Below are 25,105 nucleotides of genomic sequence, written 5' to 3'. Positions count from 1 at the left end.
CCCAGAGTCTTGTTAGAAGAAACTCGGCACGTTAGTCTGCTCTGAAATCAGCTGCAGATACCAAAAGGTTGAGTTAAATAGATATAATTAACTATTTTATCCGCTCCCCAAAAATGATGACATATGATACACGCACGCAGACTCCTTAAATAAAGTTCTTTTATTCCAAACGGTTTGATTGTTTTATTTAAGCATGGTTTCCATACCAGGTAAATGTTTAAAATTGCCACGTTGTTTTTAAAGGCCGAACATAGTCAACTCCGGATCAATGTTGATTGAAAAGCGTGGTAAGTATGTGTTTATATTGATGTTGCCATGTATTCTCTTTATATTCTTGAATCACATTGGATCGTATTCTTTCTAATTTATCCGGGTTCTTTATAAATAATTCCTATATGGTACCCTCATCAATACATGAAAAATGTCTATATTTGTTGTATTTTTACCACCCATTGTTCATATAAATCTTGACTTGTTTCAAAGACAAGTCCATTCACTTGATCATGAACAAGCTCATTTAGACTATATAAGCACTTTAGAAATAATGTCTTGTATGATTATACTATAGTTACCATGGAAACGATATTGCGCAGACAGGTAAGCCACAACCAAACATATCGACGACTTTCATTGGCAGATCTAGACCACTTGAGCTCGTATGAAGAGAGATGCCTAAATCGGCGCTACCCAGCAAGAGCGGATAATCACTTGCCTCCAACCAAGCAGTGACCACTCTTGTCTTGACGAGCTTCATCTGTTGAATCTTTTCGAGATAATAAGCCTTTTGAGGTCCCTGACCTGTGATAACAAAGAGTAAATTTGGATCCGAAGGACGAGCAGAGTGTTCATAGAGCTGGATGGCATCCAGCAAGATCGAGAAATCCTCGTCCTGGGTCCAAGAGGTAGATGAGACGATAAGCTTTGGTCGGTCTTTTCGCCAGATCAACCCTCCACCTTGATCTGCGTCACATAACAATGTTCCATTTTGGGAATCGTTGTAGCTGCCCAAAAAAATGTCTCCGTCTTGCGTCTGTCTAACAAGGTCTTCAATGATCTTGAGTGAGAAGGTAAATTGACGATGGATTTGTTCCATCGATAGTCGTTTGAATTCAACCGGCGGCTTATCTCGTACGGTCATGATCTTTCCTTGAACCTTCCAGTGTGTTTTGATCTCTTGGTGCATCGCATCCGTCACGGTTAAATGAGCATACGCTCGTTGTCCAAATCGATGCTCGTACCATCTTGCGAATCGTACCACAGGATGATTCATGCCGAGTGTCATACCTAGAATAGTATATCCAAAATTGTGCCAGTCAATGACGAGCCATGCCTTACGAAGCACAGACACGAGCTGTGCAATAACCAAGGTTGGAATCGACGGTGGGTTCTGTTATCTAATTTAGTGTTGTTCACCCTCCTTCATTTATCTCTAAACTTGCCTGAACAAGAATAAAGTCAGGTCGTTGTGTGATGCAGGCCATGATCCAAAATAACTGAACCGTCATCCACATGGCCTTGACGGGTGCCCATAACAGATAGACAAGTTTGGGCCAGCCCTTGGGTATCGACCAAGGCTGTCTCACCGGACGTACGCGAATGTTGCGGTGCACATTAATTCTCGCTCCAGGATTTGTTTCTATATATTATAAGTTGTTTTGTTTGTTTATATTTGAGTGTTCATTACGCGTATATCCAATCAGATCCACAGTGCATCCTGCATCTGCTAATGACACAGCATGGTATCTCATTCGAGGTGATCTTGCTATATCTCCCAACACGACTACTTGCACCACCACCCTTGCCCTTTGTCCCGACTTGTCAAATAAATACATTCCAAGCAATCGACCCAAGATGACATAACTGCAGAGCAGTGCCATCAACACACCAGTGACTGAAAAATAACCCGTGATTTCCATACAAAAAAGAAAAAAAGAAAAAAAAAACCGGTGAAAATAATAATATTTTTTATTTTGTTGTTGTTTCGAACATACAAGACATAATGTATAAATTAATGACAAAGATGAAAAAAATTAAAGATGTAACCGAAAGGGGATACGAATGGTAGATGCATAAGAGAAGAAATACAAGAACATATAAATATATATAAACATAGGGGGGGGGTAAAGCTTAGTGTTCAGATGGTAAGACATGATTCAGGAATCGAACAAGATCTTGAGCTGACGAACAAGGTAACAAGTTTGATTGAACGTGAGCTTCAATCTCTAAAAGAGCATCACGAGCACTTGGTCTTGTTTCTGGTTCTTCATCCAAGAGCCAGGCTACGAGGCCACGCATATACATGGTAGGATAACTGTATGTGAATGTCGGGCTAGGTTCAGTAGCAATGATATCAAACAGTTCTTCCTCATCCTTGATGGCGTAGTGAGGAGGAACACGGTCCATCATTTCGATAATTGTGATACCCAAAGACCACATGTCGATCTTTTCATTATAGTATTCTTCTCTTATGACCTCAGGAGCCATCCATTTGGTCGTACCTAATCGTTCGTAGTTGGGTCGGTTGATGCGTGCGGACAAGCCAAAGTCGGCTAATTTGATTTCGCCGTTCCAGCCGAGGAGGAGGTTCTCACACTTGACATCGCGATGAAGGATACCCTGACTGTGCAAGTGAGCCAAGCCCTTGAGGGTCTCGCAGGTCATGTAGACAGCGTACTCTTCAGGGATACCACGTTGACAGAGAACAGCAAAGACAGAGCAGCGCATGAGGTCCATTGTCATCAAGATATCATCTTTCCACAAGGTTACTTCTCTCAATCGAATCAAGTTATTGTGACCTGATGCCATAATACGGAGTTCACGCAGAATGGCTGCACGATATTCACGATCAGGATCCAGTTTGCATCGTTTGATCGCTACTTTTGTCTGAGCTCGTTTACGACAGACGGCCTTGACGACAGCACCATTGACACTAAAAGGTGATGAGATATATAAAAAAAGAATATATATCATTGTTATCTTACCCCGTGCCAATTTCTTTAAAGTGAGTGTATCGACTGACTGGATCAGATGTACAGACAGGAATCTTGGGCAATAGCTTTTTCAGCTTAGCTTCCAATTGATTCTGTCCTCTTGTTTTCAACGTGCTACGCTTAAGTGGTGGAAGTTCGGGAATTTCATAGTGCGGACTAGGAGGATACCACGGACGCTATTACCAAAAATGTGGGTTTAGACACAACTCATAATGTTCTCTCCCTTAAATGTTACCTTGGATACTCGTTTGGAGATATCGTTCGGACGTAAATCGAAAGCAACAGGTGGGCTTGGTTTAAGATAAGCATGGCCCAAGATATCGGGGATCTCACAATGTCCAGGTGGACGCCAGATCTAAATACTATTTAAGCAACAAAATCCATGTTCATAAAGTTCTATTTACTTTGTTTTGACTGGTCTGAGTCATCACTGAAGAAGTCTGACTGATCGACTGACGAAGGTTTCCTGTTGATTTACGTTTAGGATAACCAAGAGTGACTAAAGCGTTGGTTTGACAATTAGGTTCAGATTTAGATTTTTGCATCAATGTCATCTGGATATACATCATTCAATGTTTATATGTTGTTTTTATGACTCCTATTGTTTTGTTTTTTTTTTTTTTTTTACCTTTTCAGAGGTACGAATGCGTCTATTAGCAGTTAAGATGGTCATTTATATAAAAAAAAAAAGAGATAAAAGGGAACTAGATAATAGATTGAATTATATTCCCAAAATAAAAGGAGGAAAGTGTTTTTTTTCTTCTAAAGGAGAGATGAAATAAAAAAAAGCGATAAAGGACAGTAATAAATCAAGGAGTGGTAATGTGTATTCTTTTTTTCTTTCTATCAAAAAAAGAAAATAGACTCTTTCTTGTTGTTGTTGTTGAAAAGGAAAGGATTGAAAAGGATGAAAAAAAAAAGAAGAGAAAAAAAAAAAGAGAGAAAACAATCTTAAATCATTTTCTCATAATGAAGGTCGTACAATGATTCTCTTTCCGCAAGCATCATTCCTCTCCTTTTTTGAAGTGTCTATTTTGCCACTTGTCAGCTTTCTTTCTTTATCTCCTAAAGTAAAATTTCATTCCAGCTTAAGTTATAAAAAAAGGGGGGATTCAAACCAAAGATAAGAAAGGGGGAGCCAAGGTAAAAAATGTCTGTCTTTTTTTTTTTCAATTAAGATATCATTAATTAAAACAAATACTTTTGTTTTCATATCGTCTGTTGATTGAAATTCATAATTAATTCACTAGTGCTTAATAAAATATTCATAATGGACATCCATACCCTCCACGAGCGGTTTACAAGGAGATGCACATTCTATTGAATGGCTGGAGAAAGTTTTCCAGCAACAACCAAAGCACGAGGGATGGATCTTTTACATCCACAATGGAACACTTGAGTGTTATATTCTTTTTGTTCAAAAATGATAGCCTACATTATTCAGATGCTTTCATCGTTGATTCACTGAATGTAAGTAACCATTAGTCAAAAGAAACTAATGGACTACAGATTCCAAAGCATACGACAATGTATAATATCGCTAGAGCTTCGTCGTGAACATTGATTTCATTTACACCTTTAGTAGCAACTAAACTAATAACGGATGTCCACTTCAGTTTCGACCAAGAATTTGTATGCCTTTGTATAACAAAATGATCGAATTACGCTTGTAACTTGATCGAAACTGGAGCGAAAATACGGTTATCGGGAAGTAATCAAAAAGGGGAGGGGGCTGAAATATGTTTGCCGATACTCAAGTAAGGGATGCTTTATTTATGTGAGCTCTCCGCCTAGAAGCCTTGTTCATAGAGTGATAAATTCATGTTCTTGATCATACAACAGGAAGAATGCATAACGGACCTCTGAAACCAAGTGATGGGCATCTTTTTCCTTTTTAGCTCATCAGATGCACGGGCGCTATGCATCTTGTGCCCCATAAACAGTGTAACAACCGGGTTTTGATGGCATTTGTCCATAAAAAGTTCAACAGCAAGGCCCAATGTCGCTCCGTAATACCGATCATGAGAGTAAAAATAACCGATATTTAACTTTATAATAGAAGCGCCAATATCAAGGGGCTTTTTGCAGCAACTATGAATGAACAAACGATTAAAATGAAAGGGGAAGGTAAGAATCTTTTTAAAGTACATAAGCGACTGTTTCGAAATTGTGCTTGTCATTGCGATATTGCAGTCATATAGATGCTTCCAACAATATAAAGATCAATATCAAGCGTTCAACAAACTGGCCAAAAGAATCTGTCAAGTCCGAGTTTATCGCTTGATGTTTGTGGCTATCTAAGAAGCTATATCGAGAGGTTAAAAGATCTTGGAGTGTCTTTGTAAGAAAAGTAAGCAGGGCGTAGATTGTCTAATAAAAGAAACAATATCTGAAACTAAACTTTAATCAGTCAGAGGGAATACATATATTACTCTTTTGATCAATCAGTAAAGTGTTTGCTTCACACAAACACTGTGTTCAGCTTTTTGTATTACATGGTAACAATATGAGCAACTCAAGGGTCTCGAAAGCCCTTTTATCTTGTTGAACACACTTTAGGATTTACCCAAAAGCAGGAGGTTTGTATTAATAGCTTTTTTTCTCTTTCTTTATTTATTGTGTTCATTACAATGGGTGGCCATTTTTCGACTTTGAAAAGAAAGAACAGTATAAATAACAAGCATCTTATAGACCAACAAGCATTCTGGGACAAAGCCATGATTACAACATTTCAGGAAGATATGGATAGCTCAAGAACTGCCGTAAATCAAAACGTCATTGGCACCGAACGGGAGTTTCATAACGAGGAAACCTCTACCTACTGGCTGCCCAAAGATGATGAAGAGCAAAAGAGATTAGCAGGGGTATATAAATTTAGATGTGGTCCATGTAAGGTTTACTTTTGGCTAAAAAAAAACTGGTTGTAGCAACATTTTGCATTTAAGGATCTATACGAAGGGTAGGAGCTTTAACATATACGTGCACATTCGTAAATGTTAACCTATTCTCTTTTAAGGAATGTTTTGCCTAGCGTGACAAAAGCTTTGGATTTTCAAAAGGGTATTACTATTCTTGACGTAGGCTGTGGTTCTGGTGTATGGGTTATGGTAAGTAGCAACTCATGAGCATATATGCAGTTGCTCATGTCTTTTAGGATATGATCACGGAATATCCCAACTGCACTTACCATGGTTGCGACATTGTTGATACGACAAACAAAAAGCTTCCTTTAAAGCAGTTCACTTATGCCTATGGAAATGTGACAAAGAAGCTTCCATATGAAGATAACACATTTGACTTTGTCCATATGAGGTTCTTTGTTCTTGCTCTTAACGAAGAACATGAATGGCCAGCAGCCATAAGCGAAGTGATACGAATTACTAAACCAGGAGGCATGATACAAGTGGCAGATTGCGACCTTAAGGTAGGGCCCATATATCCAGAATCCTCCACAAAATCTTCATCTTGTGTTGAATCTTAGCTACCAAAGGATCACACTGCTGTGTTTTACAAGGTCATGCATGCCAGTAAGTTGCTTACAGGATAATATTTAAGCATGACTCTTAACACTTGGACAGTTCGCACTGTTTGTATTTCAAGAGGACAGAATCCAAATATAGGGGTTGTGTTGGAAAAGATGCTCTCCAAGCACAACAATGTCAAAATCGTTCAATCCGACTACAGAGCCTGTGATATGAGTAAAGTTTGAAGCCAAATGACGAAAATAATATTAATAAGGCACAATATAGGCTCCGGTACCTCTGCTGCAAAGAAATTCATTTGGGACTGTCTGGAAGGAGTGAAGAGTATACAGCCTATGGTTGGGCCCATGCTAGGAATAAAGACACAGGAAGACATGGCTAACTTTTTGACAGAATACAAGCATAGCCTGGAAACGCAGCAGTGTCATTTCTGTTTCAATTCTGTTGCTGCTCAAAAGCTTCAATTGTAACTTCATAGTGTGTTCAATATAAAAAAAATTATTCCAAAGACAAAGTGTAGGGAGCTATCGTTTTTCATTGATTGCTAATCTGTAAAAGAGTTGATTATGATGTATAATGAGGGAGCCAAGAGAAGTTGTCTGAAAGGACAGATTAAATGGTGCCGCATTCGATCCAGAAACGCATGCTGGCTCCAGTTTTGAGGAAAGAAAGGTGCGCTATTTGTATACTCTTCTACATGTCAATTTGGAGGCTGCGATAACAGTTCCTAGTGATAGACAGTAAGCACTTTTACCATTATATTGATTAAATACTGTAGTGTATGCTCAATATTAAGTCTCTGATGAGTACCAATAACATACATATGACGAAGCGGTACCTGCCATTTCTTTACTCACTATCGCCCTCCAGACACTCTATTGATACTCTGAGGCTTTTTATATTGACTATAACTAAACTCCTTAAATTTATTTTTCATATAACACTTTTTTTTTTCTCCTTCAGCAAATACAACAATGCCAACAACAAAAAAGGGCATACAAAGAATGCTTATACTTCCAAATGAAGTATTGTAATGACGGAAGCAAAGAACCTTCTTCAAAGTATATGCTTCCCTGTGCAATAATTACATGTTTTACAACTCTTCAATTAACACGCTTCATACTCATACGTAGACCTCAAATTAATGCATAAGAAGCAGGCAATACTTCAAAATAGAAACAAGAAAATTCACGAAACAGACTATGCCGTTGATGTTTGTTCGATTTGAGGATGTTGTACCTCTGTCGACAAAACCACTGATTTGAACAACATTGAGTTTGTAAAAGAACATTAACAAAGACAAGTATCACGTCAATCACGCCAACTATCGAAAGATTTTGAGAAGGGCCAAAAGCTAGCGTTTATCAACTGCATTAGAAGAAGGAAGGTTTCCGTAAAGCTCGCACTTTGCTGAAGCGGTTACTGGACTTGGAGAGAGTGATTATGTCAAACCGTAGCCATTTCATCATGATGGCAAATAGTGATATAGTAGCGGAAAAAAAAAGTATGGGTCTCTGACAGCATCAACAAAGCTTGCCATTTGATAATTGCGATGATGGGTCTTCCGTTTGATCTTCTCTTGTCTTCTCCGTTCAGCCTGAAGTAATGGACAAATATACAAGCTGGGTTCGTGGTTCTTGTTTCCCACCATCAATGGAAAAAGATGATGCAGGATCATGGGAGATTGAGGGAGGATATTCCGGCATTAGAAAAATTAATTGAGGTATATAGATAATATATTGCCTGGACGATATGTGTGTTTTTGATCAAGGCATACATCTAATTTGGAGAGAGTCTGTGTACGTTGTCAGAGGTTACGAAAGAGGAACTAATCTGGTGAACCCAACAAGCAGAAATGGAGAATAGACGCCCCAATTAGGATACAGGAAGGGGACGTTCGCATACAGAGTAATGAAAACATCCAGGTTTTTGGTAAAAGAAGGTAATGAATATTCTGTCAATGCTCGAGAGCTGAAGGCGATTCTATTTGCGTCACAATGTTATAATGAGTTGTATTTTCAGCTAGGAAAGGAGGAGGAAAGAACCGGAGCAGGGACTAGGGCGCTTGATAGTACAACCGATAAAGACAAGACAGGGTGGTGCTAAGGACTTGAAGATTGATATACAGAGAATAGGACTTATGAGGTAAGAGTGAGACGACTGGCGGTAAGTATAGATGAACGAAAAAAAGGGAATAGACGGATAGCCTAAGGACAATAAGAATAATGTGATAATTGACTAAGTTTTTTATTAAATAAATGAGGGTATTTATATAAAATTAGAAGAAATATAATACGATAAAAAAGAATCAACTTGAATTATTGAGGCGCTAATGTTATGCGTGAATTTATAATGAATCATGACATAAAAAGTACAACTGGGAGATGAATCACTTGGGAGTTTCTTCATAAAAATGCCCTGTACTCTCAGGGACCACTCTCCAATTTTGTAAGGAGATGTGTCAAATATGAGCATATAGAACAAGAAGAGTTCATCTTTTGGTAGTGAAGATACAGAAGGAAGCCTTTTTTTTTTGTAGTCCCAATAGATCGTGAACACATTTAGGTGAAGATCTATTATACAAGAAATACATTCCGTCAATGAAAAGAAATCCGATGAAATAATGCTCAAAGACGATACATGAATATGAATCCGAGCCTAGAAGAAACGCTTGCAAGTTTGTATAGCACAGACTGATATGAATATATGGCATCTCACTAATGAGAGCTACCTATATGAGATTATATAGTGATTGTTACCAGAAGCTACTTCATAATGATGCATATGAAACAATCTTTAAACTGATGTTTCCTTGGATTATTAGAGATAAAGAAAAGTGCGTCAAGTGAATACGAAAGTAGGCATATTAAAGAACAAAAAGTCAAGTGTAGGAGTAACAAAATGAAGTTCTTATTAAAGTAAGCAATAGTTTGATTTCCATGCCATTTTAGAAGCAAAGCGAGAGAGAGGGCTTTGAATAAGTAGAGGCTTTTCTTTTGATAGCCAAGCTTAGAGAGCAAATAGATGGTTTTCTTTTTGATAGCCAAGTAGAGAGGTTTTTCTTTTTTGAGAGCCAGGTAATTTTTTTTTTGATAATCAAGTTTACAGAGCAAGTGGATGATTTTTTTAATAACCAAAGTAGAGAGCAAATGGGTTTTTTTTCTTTTTCTTTTCCAGAAGGCCACATTAACCTTATCTGTCAACCCAAGACTACCACTAGATGCCACCAGCTGACTGCTGCCCCTAACAACTACTAAGCGTAATCGTCCTGAAACAATACTCAAGACTCAATACTAAAACACTAGGCAAAGGGACAAGGAAGCTCTCAGAGCTTCAACGTACAAAGAGTGAACCTCTAAGCACTTAAGATGAAGCAAGGGAGATGACGCCTTTCATTCAGGGCAGCAGCAGAACTATGCCAACAGTAGCTTGCGTCAAGGATTACCCAGCATAGAAAAGCGGCGATCTATCCGGTTAGTTTTTTTTATACTTTTTTTTCTTGTAGCATAATTTGGCATAATTTGGTATAGCTTGGTATAGTTTGAAATAGTAGATTCATGACTTCTCTTGTGGCTTCAGGACTTGAATATGTTATTACTCCAGAGCAGTATTCATTAGTAGCAGGTATTGATAGACATGAACAAAATCCTTCAGGGGTTTTCCGAAGTTGATAAGCATGAGACAGGCATTCATTAGTATTTTCAGGTACTGATGATCATTTGTAGGCATTGATAAGTATTTGTTTAACTATTTGAGTGTTTGAGTGTATTGATAAACAGTAGCAAGCATTTTTTGAGCATTTGCTAGTAGCAGAGATTTCTTAAGAATGAAAAAAAAAAAAAAAAAAGGAAAAAGGAAAAAAATGATGGTCTCTCTTTTATAGTTTTTTGCTTGTTATTTAGGCCGAAAATAAATGGCTAATTCTCCCTCTCTAGTAATGAACAAAAAATAAATAGCTCATTTTCTATCTTTTTCATACTAGAGCACATTCGAGCGTTTCCTCCTTTTGTTGGCATAATTTTTTTATTTTACAAGACCGCTTGTTTACATAGGGCTAGCTTCACACACATACTTAATTCTTTATTATGATTGCTTCACTTTTCTTATTTGAATACGCAGTTTTTCTATTTTTCTAATTAATTTCTTCAAGAATGAGTAAAAAAGTAAAGTGAGCATCAAATGTACAAGGAAAAAGGTTTAAAGAGGGCAGCATATTTGACAATGCAGCTGGTGATAAACAAAGGGTTTTTATCAAAAGACACTAGGCTGCTGATGATGTAGAGCACGCATGGTAGTTATCCAAAGAGTCTAGACATTACCCTTTGTTTGTTTATCATATACCTTCTTGGTGTCTGCTGATAAATAGTGTATTTAAGAAATAGAAAGAGGCTGTTCTGTAATAACCATATATAGATCAATGCCCATTATTTAAAAAAATAGGAAGCTTTTATAAAATATACTAAATGATTGTCATTATTATTTTTGATGGAGGACATGTATGTCATATAATCCGTTTTTCTGCTATTTGCTAAAAAGAATCAAAGACAAAGCAGATCGTGACCCCTGTAATCATCCTGTATTAAACCTGTTTATCAAACATGCATAAGAATGTGTAATGCTTTTATTTATATTCTTAGTGCATATATAAAAGGTAAAATGTTTATCCTCTATTCCCTGTTGCTATATCCCTATTCTTTCCCTTATGCTTGTAAAATGTAAACAGACGTCAACGACGATTGTGATTGTGATATATTTAATGATTATACGTTCACTTTTATAGTAAAGCAATGGATCTTCCAAGTCTGCATAAACTATTTCAAATGGCGCTTGAAACAGAACGCGTTGCAAAGGTACGCGACATATTTCAATTTATAACTTTATATCTCATAGATGTTCATAAACTTTGCGCAAAATTTATTATCGAACACTTAATTTTTTTTGATGGTTGAAAAGACCATAGCAAGAAGCAAGAGAAAAAAAAGAAAACGAAAAAGAATACCGGTTCTTTTTGAGGCTGTATGCGTCAAAATATGTCAAGGAAGCTTTCAATGGTTGAACACTATAGTAACAAATATGCCTAGCTATATTATAAAGCATAGTATTTATCCTCTTTTTAATATTTAAAATCAAAAATACAAGATTGAGTTAAGCTTGATAAACATTGACAGTTGTGTGTAACATGAAAGTATAATTATCTACTTTTATAAAATCATTAGCGCCGTTGTGAGCATTTGGCTTACAAACAAGGCGTCTATCTAAATGCATGCCTTTTCTCCCTTTTAAATAAAACTCATTATACTCAGAAACTGCACCAAAAAATGAAATCAGATGTTTGCTATGGAACTGTCACTGCCTATTAAAGAGACGACATTTTGATAAAGAAAAGGGAAAAGAATATGTGAATACTACCAGAATGAATTTATTATTTCTAATTAGGAGGGATGTCTTTTAGGAAAAAAGCCAGGAAAATTTTGAGATCTACTGCAATATCTCTAAAGAATATGACTTGTACAAGTTGGGTCAACTTTACTGTTATATACTATGACAATGAAGGTAATGATCTTTTACTGCATTAAAATTTGCGAAAACGATCAGTATAGGCCGTCAGCATCTCTGAATATCAATATTGAGATAAGTAGTAAGAATATGCCATTACAAGGAAATGTTTCAACACGTATGCTGCATTTTACCCATCATGCCCCTTTGTACATCTTTCCATATGCTGTCAGATGATTTGCATATTATTTTTTACTCTGCAAACTTGTTGAACAATGCAATCTTTACTAATAAATATCTATCATTTGTTTTTATTTTATTTTTTTCTGACCAGCTATCATCCCATGTGAGTGAGATCAGTGGCCCAAAGAAAGAAAATACCCTGTCTCTGTTTTTATCTCTCTCTATCTCTTGCTGTTTTTTTTCCCTCACTTTGCCTCCTCACTCTTTATCCTCTTCCTTATCAATCAAGCTGACTATAGATTGTATTTGCCTTTTATCATTGTAAACAGTAAGGTAATTTGATACGATTGGCTTGTTATTAACTTACCATTTGCCATGTTTGTAAGACGTTGTCTTCACCACAACTTGCTATCATCCAGGGCTCTGCAGGGTTCCAACTGAAGTCTGAGATTCTATTGGTATGTCCACCGTGTACAAACTGAGAAAGGTAAGATGAGGTGAGAATGAAGGGTATCCATAGTTACCAGTAATTCATCACCATGTTCAATCTTGGCTAAATCCCAAACGCAAACACGTCTATCATTGCTGGCTGTACCCAAGATAGCCTCATGATGAGGTGACCATGATAACTGTATCACTTCTTGTTCATGCCCGCTCAATACGTGTAATTTAGTCTTCAAATTACGTAAATCCCACAGTGCAGCGGTCTAAAGGAGTATGTTATTATTGCTGATGCTGTCTATAATCAATATGATTCATACCTTGTCAGATGAGCCGGTCGCCAGAATCCATTCGTTACTGGGACTAAATCCAACGCAGTTTACTTCTGCTTGATGTGCCAGCACATGTTGAATAGGCTGATAAGATTCGTTTCTTATGTCCCAACTATGAAAAAGAGTGGATATACATATACCCTATAAATACACACAAAACTTACATCATCAGTTGACCATCATCACCTACAGAGGCAAAAATAGAATCATGCTTCATATGCCATGCAACGTCCTGGAACAGGGAAAGAGTAAATGCCTAAATCATCGAGATAACGTGTATGCTTTTACCGATACACTCGACTTATGAGCCTTGTATGTTTGCATTGGTGACAGCACACGATTCTCTTTTGATGCTGCGGCTATATCCCAATGAGCAATTAAACCATCAAATCCTGCACTAATCAAATGGGTTGAGCGTGTTCGGTGTGGATTCCAGGCAAGCCCATAGCTAAGATAAAACCTTAGTGTCGGTTTACTACCCTTCTTTTGAATGTCCCATTAATCTCAAGTCTGGGCTAAACGGCTCATCTTCTTTTGGAAAAGATGCATGTGTGGTTCGATCAAAGACATACACTTCTCCTGACCTCGACTTGGTTGCGATCACATTAGGATTTTCATATTGATACCGTGCTCGATTCACTTCACCTTCATGAATGATTTTTTGTGTGATTTGTATCTGTGCATTGTTGTATCCACCATACCCTCCAATCTCTAATATACACGATGAGAGTCTTCTACAAAAACGTGTGTCTTCAATTTACCGTTACTACTTTCTTCGTACTTGCGAAGATCAATATCTTGACTATCCTTGGGTAGCTGAACAGACGCAATCATCAAGTAATTAGGTTCTTCGTCATTGGTATGAGTACCTAATAGCAATCGCTGTGTCTTGTAATTCTTGTCTGGTCTGTTCTCTACGTCAGGGAACCATTGACAAGTCAGACTGGGCCATTCTAATGATTTGGTAACTACAAGATCGTAAAGAAAACGCGCATTCTTTTTCCACGTCTTGTATTCTTCCTTGATTTGTTTTTCTTCTTCTGTTTCTGTGTATTCTGTTTTCATTAATCAAAAACTGTTCCATTCAAAAAGCAAAATGACACTTTACCGTAATCCATTTTATTAAAGGAAAAAAAAAGTAAAATAAAATTTTATAAGCGTGTCGCGTCAATTTACAAGCTGTAGGGTAGATTATTATTTTTATAAAAGGAGGGAGTAAATTGATGCCAGATTGTTTTATCTTGATATGCATCGTTGAATGCTTTATGGCTCATTATTATGTACTCTTTTTAATTCATTATAACAACATCTCTCTCTTTATTCTCTTCTTTTTTTCATTGTAAAGAAATAATGAACCTTTATTTTTTTAAAGTGTAAAAAGACAAACCTTTGAAGCCCAGATACTATTTCTATTTTTTTTTTTTCTTTATTTCTTTATTTTTCCTTGATTGTCATTATGGGAATTCTAGCAGGCAATGTCGGTATAACTGACCTAAGATGCAAAGACGATGGCATACCAACAGAGACATCAATAGACCAAGTAAAAAAAAAAAAAAAAAAGTTGAACACTTGATAACTTTGACTTATTTTTTGGACAGAAACGAGTAGAGGAATCTGTCTTGGAGAAATATGTTCCTTATGCACCCAATAACACGGATAAACAATCCATAGAAGAGTAAAATAAAGCACAGCCAAAAAGGAATATACCTTTCTTATTTATCTTGTAGTATTCGATTAAAACGACAAAAACATATCGCCTACCTTAAACGAGGTCTGAACGGACTTGACCAATGGGCCTCAGCACTTGATGCCAGTAAACCTTGGTTAGTTTATTGGATCCTTCATTCCTTGGATTTGATGGAATACACGTTTGAAAAAGAATTGATTGACAGGTAAAGCAGTGTGTTTTTTTTTTTTTTTTTGACTATTTATTCATATCCCCTTCTTCTAGAGCCATTGATTCAATCAAACATTGGCAGATACCCACAGGTGGATTTGGAGGAGGCGGAGATCAATTAGCCCACTTGGCAACGACTTATGCAGCTGTGAATGCATTGGCCATTCTTGGTACAAAAGAAGCCTATGAAGCTGTTGACAGGTAAAAGCGTTGAATGGGTCATAGAGAGGGGATGATTGACAAGCGAAAAATTAGAGAAAATCTGTACAACTACTTGATGCGCATGAAACAGCCAGATGGATCATTCACGATGCATGATGGAGGTGAAATTGATATTCGGTAATATATATATTTTTTTTTTGAATGACTCTACTTACACCTCTTAAAAGTGGATCCTACTGTGCATTAAGTGTAGCGGCCTTATTGAACTTGTTTACGCCCGAATTAACAGAAAATTGTATTGATTTTATCCGCAGGTCACAGACCTATGAAGGAGGGATCGGGCCCTATCCCGGCAAAGAGGCTCATAATGGATATACGTTTTGTGGATTAGCAGCAATGCAGTTACTGGATGGCATGTCACAATTGAACCTGGATCGCTTGGTGGTAAGTCGTGTATGATATATATATGCACAAAACTCATATTCTATTAGGATTGGTGTTCAGGACGTCAAATGAAACTGGAAGGAGGATTTCAAGGACGTACGAACAAACTTGTCGATGGCTGCTACTCTTTTTGGGGAGCAGGCGACTTTCCCATCATCAAGGCAGCACTTGATGCCAAGGTACAAATAGGTAAGAGAATAAACAAAATAGATGTTGTGTACAGTATTAAGACAAGTATTAGATGATTATCTCTTTGACAGGGAAGCTTTACAAGAATACATCTTGCTTTGTTGTCAGAGCGCATCAGGAGGACTGATCGATAAACCAGGTAAAGGTCCAGATTTCTATCATACCTGCTACTGTCTCTCGGGCCTTTCCACCGCACAGCACAGTATTATCTATAAGCCTACACCGGACATCCCACCTGGACTCAGATCTATCCTGTGGAAGTGTCAAAATGAGTTTACGATTGTGGGTGACGTGATTGAAAATAGTTTACAACCCACCCATCCCATTCACAACATCACTTTGCGTGCAACAAGAGATATCCTTGCCTACTTTTATCAAGACGAGCTGAAAGGCCTTCAGGTGCCTACAGACGATCCTCCTTTTATGGAAGACGAAAAGAAATAAAATTCCGTTGCATATTATTTTTCTTTTTTTTTTTTTTTTCTTTAAACATGAGTCATTCTCCAAACTTGAACGCACAACCAAAAAAGGGTATTTTAAAAAAGACAAAGTCAACCCCTGAGACGACAAGGTAAGAACCGTACAAGTTCGAATGGGATAACTGACATGTCTATAGATTGAGATGGGATGAAGCTAATTTAGAATTAACGGAGGCACAAAAGGATTCTACCATGAAAATCACAGAACCCAAGACACCTTATGTACGCTATAATTCAGAGACAGACCAAGTTCTCAATATGGATGGTAAAAAATTCCTTTCTCTTTATTTATCACATCTAAATAACCCCTTCCACAGAGATACCCGATGGATTCATTTTGGACAGAGGCGCGGAATCAGATAAATCAAGTGTCACGTCGAATGGATCAAAAGGATCACGCCGAAGAGTATCAGTAAGTGACGATGATTGGGATGCAGATGAAGAAAATAAGACAGAAGAAGAAAAGCAAGAAGGTACATAGAATAACAAAAATAAGACATGCTTTTGTTAACAACAATGATAGCTAAAAGACGTCATGAAGAATTTCTTCGAAAGAGAGCTATGCATTATAATATGGGAGCTGCTTTAAGAAAGAACAAGGACACGGATGATGAAGAAGGAGAGCCTATGGAGGAATAAATAAAAAGGTGTTTATGCTTGTCATGAACGGAGATTAAAACGAGCCCTTTCCCTTTTTTTTTTGTCCAGCCACTACCTTTTTTTTGTTTTTTTGTGGATATGCAACAACCTATTCAACAAACAGGTCGACTTGACTTTTTGTCTAATGCCAGTCAGCTCATGTTTAATGTCTGTCCTTCATTGTCACGATTTTACATGAGTGAATTTCAACAAGCTCTAATCGAGTATGAATTAAAACCAACCAAACAGATGGAGAGATCAGCCTGTCAAAGCTGTGGTGAGATTGCTATACCTGGACTAAATACAGCAGTCAGAGTAATTCAAAAGAATAGAAAAGAAAGAAAGAAGAAGCAGCTGAGAGCCAAGAATCTGATAGAAACAACTTGTCTGACTTGTTCCCGTGTTAAACTATATCACGGTTCATTTAAAAACAAGCTACATCAAAAAAAAGAAGAAATCGGCATAGTAAAGCAAGAACCTGAGGTTAAAAAGAAAAAGAACAAGGGCAAAAATAACAATCTGAAGGCACTGCTGGCTAAACAACAACAAAAAGAAAAGAAACCAAATAATAATAATAGTAGCTTGTTGGGAGATTTTTTATCTTGTTTATAAAATATACATCTGTGCATATACACACACACAGAAGAGAGAGAACATATACAGATACATATACACACATTTACACAATTTTTGGTTGTTATTTGCTTGATGAAGTTGTATTAGTAGGATGGCTGCTTTGATCATCATTTGTACGATTATTATCATCCGCATTTAATAAATAGAATGGGTACTGTCTTTGTGATCTTTTGGTATCACTCGTATTATCTTCATTATTGTGTTGATACGCATAATACTGTTGTTGTTGTTGAATTGCCTTGACCTGTCTCTTTCGTGGTCTACCGACTGGACGAGCAGCTGCTTCATTTTCAGCTTTGAATTCAGACAAGTACTGCTGATACTTTTTATAGTTCTCCGTCTTTTGATACTCTTCAATCTGCTTTAAATATTCTTCTCTTGCTTTTAATGCATTTGTCTCATAGAATTCCTTTTCCTCGGGAGAAATACTTTTCCATCGATCACCGATAATTTTTGCTAAATCTGTAAACGACTTGTTCTGTTGCTTCAACTCGGCTCGTACATCATTTGAAAACATCACGTAGGCTGATGGTGGTTTGATCGGTGCATTTGTATCTGGTTTAGGATGTCGATGGTATTTGCGTTTCCATATTCGGTGGATATTATCACTTGTCACTGCCTCTTCTTCTGTGGATGACATTCCGCTTTGAGCGCTCATCGTGCCTGCCGATGGATAGTAATAGTTTTCTGGTGGTTGTGATGGATAGGATAGGGTCGCTGTGGGTGAATTATACATTATATTATTGTTGCTCATAGGAGAAGAAGCAGGTGGAGGGGAAGAGATGACTCCGTCTGCCATGATGATATCTGATGACAAAGAAGAGTTATTAAAATTTGTTTGAGCCATACTTAATGGCACATTAGGTGGTATTCCTTTTGCATTCGCCACTGCTCTTTGTAGTAACTATAAAAGGATGAATATGCATATTGTAAATAATAAAAGATTTACCCTTCTATGTCCTCTTTTTACTTGCATTTGTACAAGGTCTAATTCAGTTATTTCCATCAACTATACAAGTTAATAACAATACAAAAAAACACATGTATACTATTTACTGATTCCATTCTTTCAAATCCTTCTTCCATAAACACTTGAAAGTATTGCGATAATCCACATTGAGCCAAGAATGCTTCGACTTCCTTTTGTTGTTGAATTATTTTGTTGGGTGTCATACTTATTTGGTTTGGATGTGTGCTCCACTATTTATCATCCGTTTTATACAAAATTGATTACAACCAAGCATAGGCGTCTTCCCCTTTTTTTTGGTTCTCTTGTAAAGAAAATTTTTTGAGAAAGAAAAAAAAGGAGCAAAAAATAAATAAATGTGACGCCAAAGGGTTATTTTTTTTTCGAACAAAATAGAAAAAGTTTATTTTTTGATATTCCGATAACAAACTCACAGGATTATTCTTTTTCCTTTTTTGGGATTAAACAAGTCGCGATAAAGGCGTCTAGTTAATTACAGTTTTTTAACAGAAAGTCGCATTTTCGCAGTTTTTATAATACAATTTATACGAAAAAGCGATAAGTTAGCGCGACATTTTCTGAAAATGGTGTACTTTTTTTTACAAGAGTGTAACCTCTTTTTATAAATGCGTTTAGGCTCAATTTAGCAGGAGTGGGTCGATTTTAATAATTTGAAATACCGCAAATACAGCCTGTTGACCCTTTGCTTTTCTTTTTTTTTTAATTATTGACAACCCATGCTTCGCATTCTAAGACCACTACATAAACCCTTTGTGGCTCACACTCGGTGTCTGAGTACAGTCACTGAGAGGCAGTTGACAAAGGAAGAAAAAGAACTCATCACACCCATGATTCGCGTAGACCAAGCTGGTGAAGTAGGTGCCTACTACATTTACAAGGGCCAGATTGCTGTATTGGGAAAAGACAAAAACTTGAAACCCATCTTGCAAGAGATGTGGGACCAAGAAAAATTACATCTCGAACGATTTGACCAACTTGTTGGAGAACACCGAGTGAGACCGAGTCTGCTGAGACCCTTATGGGAAGTCGCTGGTTACGCGGTTGGCTATGGTACTGCCTTGATGGGTAAAGAGGCAGCTATGGCATGTACTGAAGCAGTGGAGACTGTGATTGGTGGTCATTATGATGATCAATTGAGAGAATTGGTGACCATAAAGGAACCCAATCAACAGCTGGTTGACCTTGGCAAGGTAAAATAGGAAGCATACATGATACATATTAACATAGAATACAGACTATAGCAAAGTTTAGAGATGAAGAACTTGAACATCATGACATTGCTGTAGCCCATGATGCTCAACTGGCGCCGATGCATTCTGTCATGAAGAATGTTATCATGCAAGGTTGTAAAGTGGCCATTTGGGTTGCTTCCCGTGTATAAAATATATATGTTTAAATACGTTGTTACATTACCCCGCAAAATAATTTTTTTCACCCACACTCATAATCATCATATGAAAATTGCATATGCGAAATATATAAACACAGCGCATGTGAATTATAAATACACATCTCTTTTTTTTGTCTTTTTTCTTTTTCTTTATTTATTTACTTCTTAAATGTCTGATATCAAAACTCCTGGTTTCCAAAGCTCTGAAGTCTTTGCTACTCTCAAGTCTAGCCTTGAATCTCTCCCTGCTGACAAGAAGGCTCAACTTCTTAAGCAAGTCAAGGGTATTTTTGAATTTGTTATAGAAAACAATGACAAGAAGAAGGAAACGTTCACAATTGACCTCAAGAAAGATGGTACGGTCGTCAAAGGACAAGGTGCTACCAAGGCTGACGCGATCATCACTATCAAAGATGGTGACTTTGTTGACTTGGCTTCTGGTAAATTGAACGGTCAAAAGGCTTTCACTTCTGGTAAACTCAAGATTAAGGGTCAAATGATGTTGGCTACCAAGCTCGATACCGTCTTTAAACAACTTGCCGGTAACAAGTCCAAGTTGTAAAGAGTATTCTTTTTGGTTGAAAAATAAATAAAAGGGAATGATACCGTGTTTTTTAAATTTATAAATATTTAGTCAAGGAGGATGGGACGATAGCAGACGTTAGCCCCTTTATAAACTCCTTGTTCGATAAATACGTCGCTTGAAGTAAATCCAACGGTAATATGGGGCCAGAATGACTATTTGGAAACGAGGGTGAGAATGGATAAAAAAGAATACATTCATATACCTCTGGATCAAAGAGTGCCGTATTTCCTTTCTTTTGAACATACAGCTTGAATATCTCTCGACGGATCTTGACAAGGTCATCTGACTTTACGATGATTTGGTATACGATCTTTCTGACATTGTTGATCGTCACATCTTCCTTTCCAAGGCAAACGATCTTGAGCTTGCTAGATTGGATCTTGTTCTTACGGGCGATATCGTTAACTTGTTCAATAGTCACGCCTGCCGAAGCAAGGACAGCAAACTCGGGAGGAGAGACAACAGTGATATGGGACTCACCTAAGGGCCTATTAGATTGACCTCCTTTGTCATTCTCGTCTTACCTCTGCTCAATAAAGGAACAGCAGTCGAATTGAGCTCTTCAAAGACGGGTTTGATATACTTGAAATCCACGCTCATGCCCAACCAGGAGTTATTACCTTTTTGATGTATTACTCTACGCTGTATTTTTTTTATCATATATCATTTACCTGCGGGATGTTCAACAAAAGGGACCTTTTTGGTATTCAAAATTTTACGGGATACCTTCAAGACAGGGCCTAATGTGCATATATATATTATAAACAAACTCCTTTTTTAAAAGAAAAAATTTTTTAAAACCTTGATAGTCAACACCCAAAGGAGTCTTGTAATGGACCTGTTTTGCATCCACAAAACAGTAAAGAAGAGTAATCAACAATAAAATCAGTTTCAACATGAAAACCTCTTTTTTTAAAAAAAAGGGAAAGAGAATAGAGAAAGAGCGCGTTTTTATATATAAATAGACATGTGTCTTTTTCACAATTGTCATTGGACGTGTTTTTTTTGTGTAAGCTTCATGCACACGTGCCTTCTCCAATGACAATTTTGGTGAATCTCACCTTTTATGTCTATACAAGAACTGATCTGAGGCAAGAAAATCAACACCGCATTGAATTAAACAGTTGCTAAAAAAACCAGGGCGGTTATTTTCCCCCCTTTGACTGTTATGGTGAGGGTTAAAAGTGCTGATATGGATTCAAAGCATTGGGTTAAGGCTGGTATGGTAAACGTGTATGACCATGGAAAGGTTTGTCAGAACAGTTTACCCCTTCCGTTTCCGAGTTTATTTAAAAGCTAGTGTGATGATGCTCTTGTCGTTCTTTACTGAAGGTACTTTTTGAAAATGAAGACATAAAGAATTTTCTTGCTTCAAAAGCTATTATTACCATCAAGCATGGTATTACCTTTTCCAAGAAATACAGATTACAGTGAGCCCAACTGTATGACTTTTTAATAAATGAATAATTAAGACCTGTGTAGAGCACATTCTGCCAAGATACCCGTATTCAATCACAGCTGGCAATGGTTCATTCGATCGTGCCTGATACAACAAGTTGTATTTAAATATGCATATTTCACTAATTCCAGCCGTGGATGATTAGTTCGCTTAGCTTTTACTCTTGACAATGGATGAAAACTGCCACAATGGAGGGAGCGTTATATCCTTTTAGGAGATCCATAGAATGATGAGATAAACGACATGTCCAAGAGTATCATTCCCATTGGATATACCTGTATCATGCCCAATGTATTCTTCTTCAGATTCTACACAATCAGTGACGTGATAAGTAGCGATGGAAAATAGAAAACCCTCCTCAGGGGGAGGGATAAAGTAGACGTTACACAGAAATTCCTATTTTTATTATATAGTCCTACTGAGGTTCAAATAACAGGATGCAGAATTGACAGTTATACCGAACAGAATCATAAAAAGATATAGCTCCGTTTCTTTAGAATTTCTTTTAAAATGATGTCAACTGTTAAGTTATTCAACCTGAAAAGATAAAGATGAATATGAAGCATACACGAGGTCTTTATCAAAATTAATGTTACATCCTAATTACACTTTGCATCCACTCTTCTTGCACCTGTCTGTGCGTAAGATACAAAAATAAACGCCGAGTTTGAATTATATCACTTCGACTTCAAACCTCATTTCCAGATTAAGTCAGCAAACACTATTTACATCCAACATGGTATCTTATTCCCGCTTTCAATGTCCCGTCATGAAAAGAGTATAAATACTTTTAATTTCTGCTTTTTCCTTCCTCTTCTTTTTCTTTACAAACCACTATACCATTCCTTTATATATCATGAAGTTTTCTCTTGCCGCCTTCGCCGTTGCTATCGCATCCGTTACTGCTGCCAACATCACTGTAAGAACATTACCCTTTATAAATGAATTATCAATTGATCGTATACATGATAGGTTATTGAACCTTGGGGACAATCTACCTGGGTAAGTCTTTTTTTTATTACGCTTAAACAATATAAACTTATACTTTTTTAGAACGCTGGAGGTTCTGGTCTCGTCCACTGGTCTGCTGCTAACGGCGCTGGTCAAACCTGTGAAATCCATTTGTTGACTGGTCAAGCTACCAATGCTACGTAAGTTTTTCTTTCTTTCTTTTTATAGTACATGCTTATAAACCTGTCAATGACTTGATATAGTTTGGTTGCTAACCTCACTGCCAATGGACACACTGTTCCTTGCGATTACACCAAGGCTACCGTAAGTTTGTTTATATATATATATATATATATATTTACTCATTTCCCATAATATAGTTCCTTCCTCTCCCTAACTACCCATCTGGTCAATACTTTGTTCGTATCGGTCCTGTTGGCTCCTTGCCTGAACAGTATGGTTACTCCAACTACTTCAACTACGTCGGAACTGGAAGTGCTTAAATATGACACACTTCCTTGTAAGGATTAAAAAACGTGTCATTGATAGAAACCTTATTAAAATCCTTTTTCCACCAGTTATTCCCTTTTCTCTTTTTTTGTTTTATGTCAGGTTACGCATTTAATACACATTTATAGAATTCTTCATTAATAAATTTTCCCTCTTGTATCAAACAAATTCAATGTGAGACATTAGGCTTTTATTAGTTATATTCATCAGCAGAGTTTTTTTTTTGTTATATATACAAACAACTATTCTTTAGTTACTATCATAGTCTCCAAATGATCCAAAGGATATATTGAACATATCTTCTATACCCATCAAATATCCTGGGTTTTCATAATCTGGGTATAGATCATGTTGTCTTCTTTCTTCTCTTTGATCTGGTTGATTATTTCTATCACGTATAGAACGCCGACTATTCAAGAATTAAAAAGATGTCCCCCTTTTGTTTATACTATTTACCAAATAGGACAGGATGCATTGAGTTCAAGCCACTGAAGGATACATTCTGAGTGGTATGTGTGATGACATGGTAATTCAGTAATTTCTTTTTGTTGAAACTGTTCAGTACAGATGGTACAATCTGTCGTTGTCTCTATACATATAATATATGAACTCATACATACACGTGTGTCATACTTTATGTCCCACCTATATCATTTGGCATACGCATTCTTAAAGCAGCAAGATCTGATTCCGATGCCCCTTTTCGTACTCTATGTTACGCTCACATTAATATTTAAAAATATAATTAAATCATTAAACCTTTCAGTAGCCACTGCCGTCCTAATCGAAAATACATCATGATAAATGACATTTTTAAAAAAAACAAACTTACGTGTGTCTAAGAAAGAACGAAAGAGGGAATCCAGTGATGATGCCGGCTTCCCATTCACTTATCTCTTCAGCCAATTCTGCCACAGAATCATAATCGTCGTCATAGAACGTAGTGTCGTCCATAAGCTGTTCTTGAAGTAAAAGTTCATCTACGTCTGGTATCGATTCATAGTCTAACCTGCCCCGATATAATTCTAAAGAGTCGGTTATACTGTACTGCTCTATATCCGAATTCTCCGTTATATCTCCATCGTCCTATCTTTTTTTATTAGTTCCTAGTGCTTTGTTATCTGTTTTTTCTACCTGTTCAAAGTTCATTCTGAGCACGAAGCATGAAAAGCATAATGTTGCTAACCCATCTGCATCAACATATACCGTTCTTCCGCAATTCGAACAAAGCATAGCTTGCTATAAATAAAGAGAAAAAAAAGTCAGCAGAGTTTAAAAAAGGGAAGAAGAAAATGGAATATTTTTATTTATGCAGCTTACAAAAACGCATCTCCCCCAGGTGAACACACTGTGCTTAGTTGAATCTTCTTTATGGCTTGCTGTTTTTCACAGGTATTCGTTATCATTTGATAACAGACAATAATAATAAAGGAAAAAAGAGGATCAAGGATATATTAAAATCACGTCATGGGCTTTTTCTTCAAAGAGAGAGGCAGGACAATGCTTCCATACATGATTTCTTGTAGAGAAGCTATATACATGTGTATATAGCTATCATTTAAAATCCAATCAAGCAATCGTTGTCCACAGTAATGAGTTTAAGATATTTCAAACTATAATAATATCTTTTTCTGAATGCATCAAACTTCATTAGATGATAGTAACCTTTTACAAATTCGCATTATCACTCCTCTTATTGGCCAGAGACTAGTTAGGCGAACTATCTAGCGAAAATTGACAGTAAGGGAAGTGCCTTTAAAAAAGATACAAATCAATCCCAATGCGCAAGGTAGGGCTTAACAGGTAACTTGGATATCATACGTAACCTGAGTTATCGATAGTGACCTTTCA

At 37.0% G+C, this 25,105-nt stretch overlaps 13 protein-coding genes across 13 annotated transcripts; 7 read left to right on the top strand and 6 right to left on the bottom strand.

Moving 5' to 3' along the window:
- Window positions 1–100: 100 nt before the first annotated feature.
- RHIMIDRAFT_270386 (UDP-Glycosyltransferase/glycogen phosphorylase) lies at window positions 101–1,942 on the bottom strand. The gene is made up of 5 exons (XM_023612185.1): window positions 1,685–1,942; window positions 1,440–1,636; window positions 573–1,387; window positions 447–522; window positions 101–391 (listed from the first exon to the last, which is right to left on the bottom strand). Exons 1-5 carry the CDS (start codon window positions 1,914–1,916, stop codon window positions 266–268), a joined length of 1,446 nt encoding a protein of 481 aa, XP_023461752.1. The 5' UTR covers window positions 1,917–1,942; the 3' UTR covers window positions 101–265.
- Window positions 1,943–2,127: 185 nt separating this feature from the next.
- On the bottom strand, window positions 2,128–3,556 carry RHIMIDRAFT_248064 (kinase-like protein; the record flags this gene model as incomplete). Its single annotated transcript, XM_023610476.1, has 4 exons — window positions 2,128–2,929; window positions 2,982–3,166; window positions 3,226–3,345; window positions 3,395–3,556. 4 exons carry the CDS (start codon window positions 3,554–3,556, stop codon window positions 2,128–2,130), a joined length of 1,269 nt encoding a protein of 422 aa, XP_023461751.1.
- Window positions 3,557–5,546: 1,990 nt separating this feature from the next.
- Window positions 5,547–7,237, top strand: RHIMIDRAFT_270381 (S-adenosyl-L-methionine-dependent methyltransferase). Its single transcript, XM_023612184.1, has 7 exons — window positions 5,547–5,854; window positions 5,918–5,949; window positions 6,007–6,097; window positions 6,145–6,414; window positions 6,472–6,517; window positions 6,569–6,688; window positions 6,740–7,237. The coding sequence occupies exons 1-7, from the start codon at window positions 5,621–5,623 to the stop codon at window positions 6,940–6,942; spliced, it is 996 nt and encodes a 331-aa protein (XP_023461750.1). The 5' UTR covers window positions 5,547–5,620; the 3' UTR covers window positions 6,943–7,237.
- A 5,156-nt stretch (window positions 7,238–12,393) lies between these two features.
- On the bottom strand, window positions 12,394–14,074 carry RHIMIDRAFT_270357 (histone-binding protein RBBP4-like protein). The gene is made up of 8 exons (XM_023612183.1): window positions 14,033–14,074; window positions 13,686–13,979; window positions 13,404–13,635; window positions 13,213–13,372; window positions 13,089–13,156; window positions 12,913–13,036; window positions 12,676–12,858; window positions 12,394–12,629 (listed from the first exon to the last, which is right to left on the bottom strand). The coding sequence occupies exons 1-8, from the start codon at window positions 14,040–14,042 to the stop codon at window positions 12,510–12,512; spliced, it is 1,191 nt and encodes a 396-aa protein (XP_023461749.1). The 5' UTR covers window positions 14,043–14,074; the 3' UTR covers window positions 12,394–12,509.
- A 232-nt stretch (window positions 14,075–14,306) lies between these two features.
- RHIMIDRAFT_220078 (protein Farnesyltransferase complexed with A farnesyl diphosphate substrate) lies at window positions 14,307–16,099 on the top strand. Its single transcript, XM_023607397.1, has 8 exons — window positions 14,307–14,464; window positions 14,523–14,599; window positions 14,652–14,816; window positions 14,876–15,022; window positions 15,077–15,160; window positions 15,211–15,427; window positions 15,475–15,616; window positions 15,669–16,099. Exons 1-8 carry the CDS (start codon window positions 14,381–14,383, stop codon window positions 16,058–16,060), a joined length of 1,308 nt encoding a protein of 435 aa, XP_023461748.1. The 5' UTR covers window positions 14,307–14,380; the 3' UTR covers window positions 16,061–16,099.
- Window positions 16,100–16,107: 8 nt separating this feature from the next.
- On the top strand, window positions 16,108–16,734 carry RHIMIDRAFT_241990 (uncharacterized protein; the record flags this gene model as incomplete). The annotated part of the gene is made up of 4 exons (XM_023609691.1): window positions 16,108–16,187; window positions 16,233–16,360; window positions 16,413–16,568; window positions 16,619–16,734. The coding sequence occupies 4 exons, from the start codon at window positions 16,108–16,110 to the stop codon at window positions 16,732–16,734; spliced, it is 480 nt and encodes a 159-aa protein (XP_023461747.1).
- Window positions 16,388–17,389, top strand: RHIMIDRAFT_80117 (uncharacterized protein). Its single transcript, XM_023615717.1, has 2 exons — window positions 16,388–16,568; window positions 16,619–17,389. The coding sequence occupies exon 2, from the start codon at window positions 16,834–16,836 to the stop codon at window positions 17,344–17,346; it is 513 nt and encodes a 170-aa protein (XP_023461746.1). The 5' UTR covers window positions 16,388–16,568; window positions 16,619–16,833; the 3' UTR covers window positions 17,347–17,389.
- RHIMIDRAFT_80136 (HMG-box) lies at window positions 17,151–18,667 on the bottom strand. The gene is made up of 3 exons (XM_023615718.1): window positions 18,427–18,667; window positions 18,320–18,379; window positions 17,151–18,274 (listed from the first exon to the last, which is right to left on the bottom strand). The coding sequence occupies exons 1-3, from the start codon at window positions 18,541–18,543 to the stop codon at window positions 17,432–17,434; spliced, it is 1,020 nt and encodes a 339-aa protein (XP_023461745.1). The 5' UTR covers window positions 18,544–18,667; the 3' UTR covers window positions 17,151–17,431.
- A 407-nt stretch (window positions 18,668–19,074) lies between these two features.
- Window positions 19,075–19,739, top strand: RHIMIDRAFT_208493 (ubiquinone biosynthesis protein COQ7; the record flags this gene model as incomplete). The annotated part of the gene is made up of 2 exons (XM_023607062.1): window positions 19,075–19,548; window positions 19,593–19,739. The coding sequence occupies 2 exons, from the start codon at window positions 19,075–19,077 to the stop codon at window positions 19,737–19,739; spliced, it is 621 nt and encodes a 206-aa protein (XP_023461744.1).
- A 178-nt stretch (window positions 19,740–19,917) lies between these two features.
- RHIMIDRAFT_208551 (sterol-binding-like protein) lies at window positions 19,918–20,310 on the top strand (the record flags this gene model as incomplete). The annotated part of the gene is made up of 1 exon (XM_023607069.1): window positions 19,918–20,310. The coding sequence occupies one exon, from the start codon at window positions 19,918–19,920 to the stop codon at window positions 20,308–20,310; it is 393 nt and encodes a 130-aa protein (XP_023461743.1).
- A 34-nt stretch (window positions 20,311–20,344) lies between these two features.
- RHIMIDRAFT_80081 (uncharacterized protein) lies at window positions 20,345–21,280 on the bottom strand. Its single transcript, XM_023615716.1, has 5 exons — window positions 21,136–21,280; window positions 21,006–21,074; window positions 20,859–20,954; window positions 20,537–20,814; window positions 20,345–20,486 (listed from the first exon to the last, which is right to left on the bottom strand). Exons 1-5 carry the CDS (start codon window positions 21,230–21,232, stop codon window positions 20,379–20,381), a joined length of 648 nt encoding a protein of 215 aa, XP_023461742.1. The 5' UTR covers window positions 21,233–21,280; the 3' UTR covers window positions 20,345–20,378.
- A 1,369-nt stretch (window positions 21,281–22,649) lies between these two features.
- On the top strand, window positions 22,650–23,247 carry RHIMIDRAFT_248056 (uncharacterized protein; the record flags this gene model as incomplete). Its single annotated transcript, XM_023610475.1, has 5 exons — window positions 22,650–22,712; window positions 22,766–22,795; window positions 22,847–22,944; window positions 23,008–23,068; window positions 23,125–23,247. 5 exons carry the CDS (start codon window positions 22,650–22,652, stop codon window positions 23,245–23,247), a joined length of 375 nt encoding a protein of 124 aa, XP_023461741.1.
- Window positions 23,248–23,503: 256 nt separating this feature from the next.
- Window positions 23,504–24,403, bottom strand: RHIMIDRAFT_248055 (uncharacterized protein; the record flags this gene model as incomplete). The annotated part of the gene is made up of 6 exons (XM_023610474.1): window positions 23,504–23,663; window positions 23,711–23,843; window positions 23,900–23,964; window positions 24,014–24,034; window positions 24,087–24,340; window positions 24,389–24,403. The coding sequence occupies 6 exons, from the start codon at window positions 24,401–24,403 to the stop codon at window positions 23,504–23,506; spliced, it is 648 nt and encodes a 215-aa protein (XP_023461740.1).
- Between the last annotated feature and the right edge of the window lie 702 nt (window positions 24,404–25,105).

This window comes from Rhizopus microsporus, assembly GCF_002708625.1.
Source record: "Rhizopus microsporus ATCC 52813 unplaced genomic scaffold scaffold_27, whole genome shotgun sequence".
Lineage (NCBI taxonomy): Eukaryota > Fungi > Mucoromycota > Mucoromycetes > Mucorales > Rhizopodaceae > Rhizopus > Rhizopus microsporus.
The sequence above is the reverse complement of the archived record's forward strand: the minus strand, read 5'-3'. Positions and strand labels throughout refer to the sequence as shown.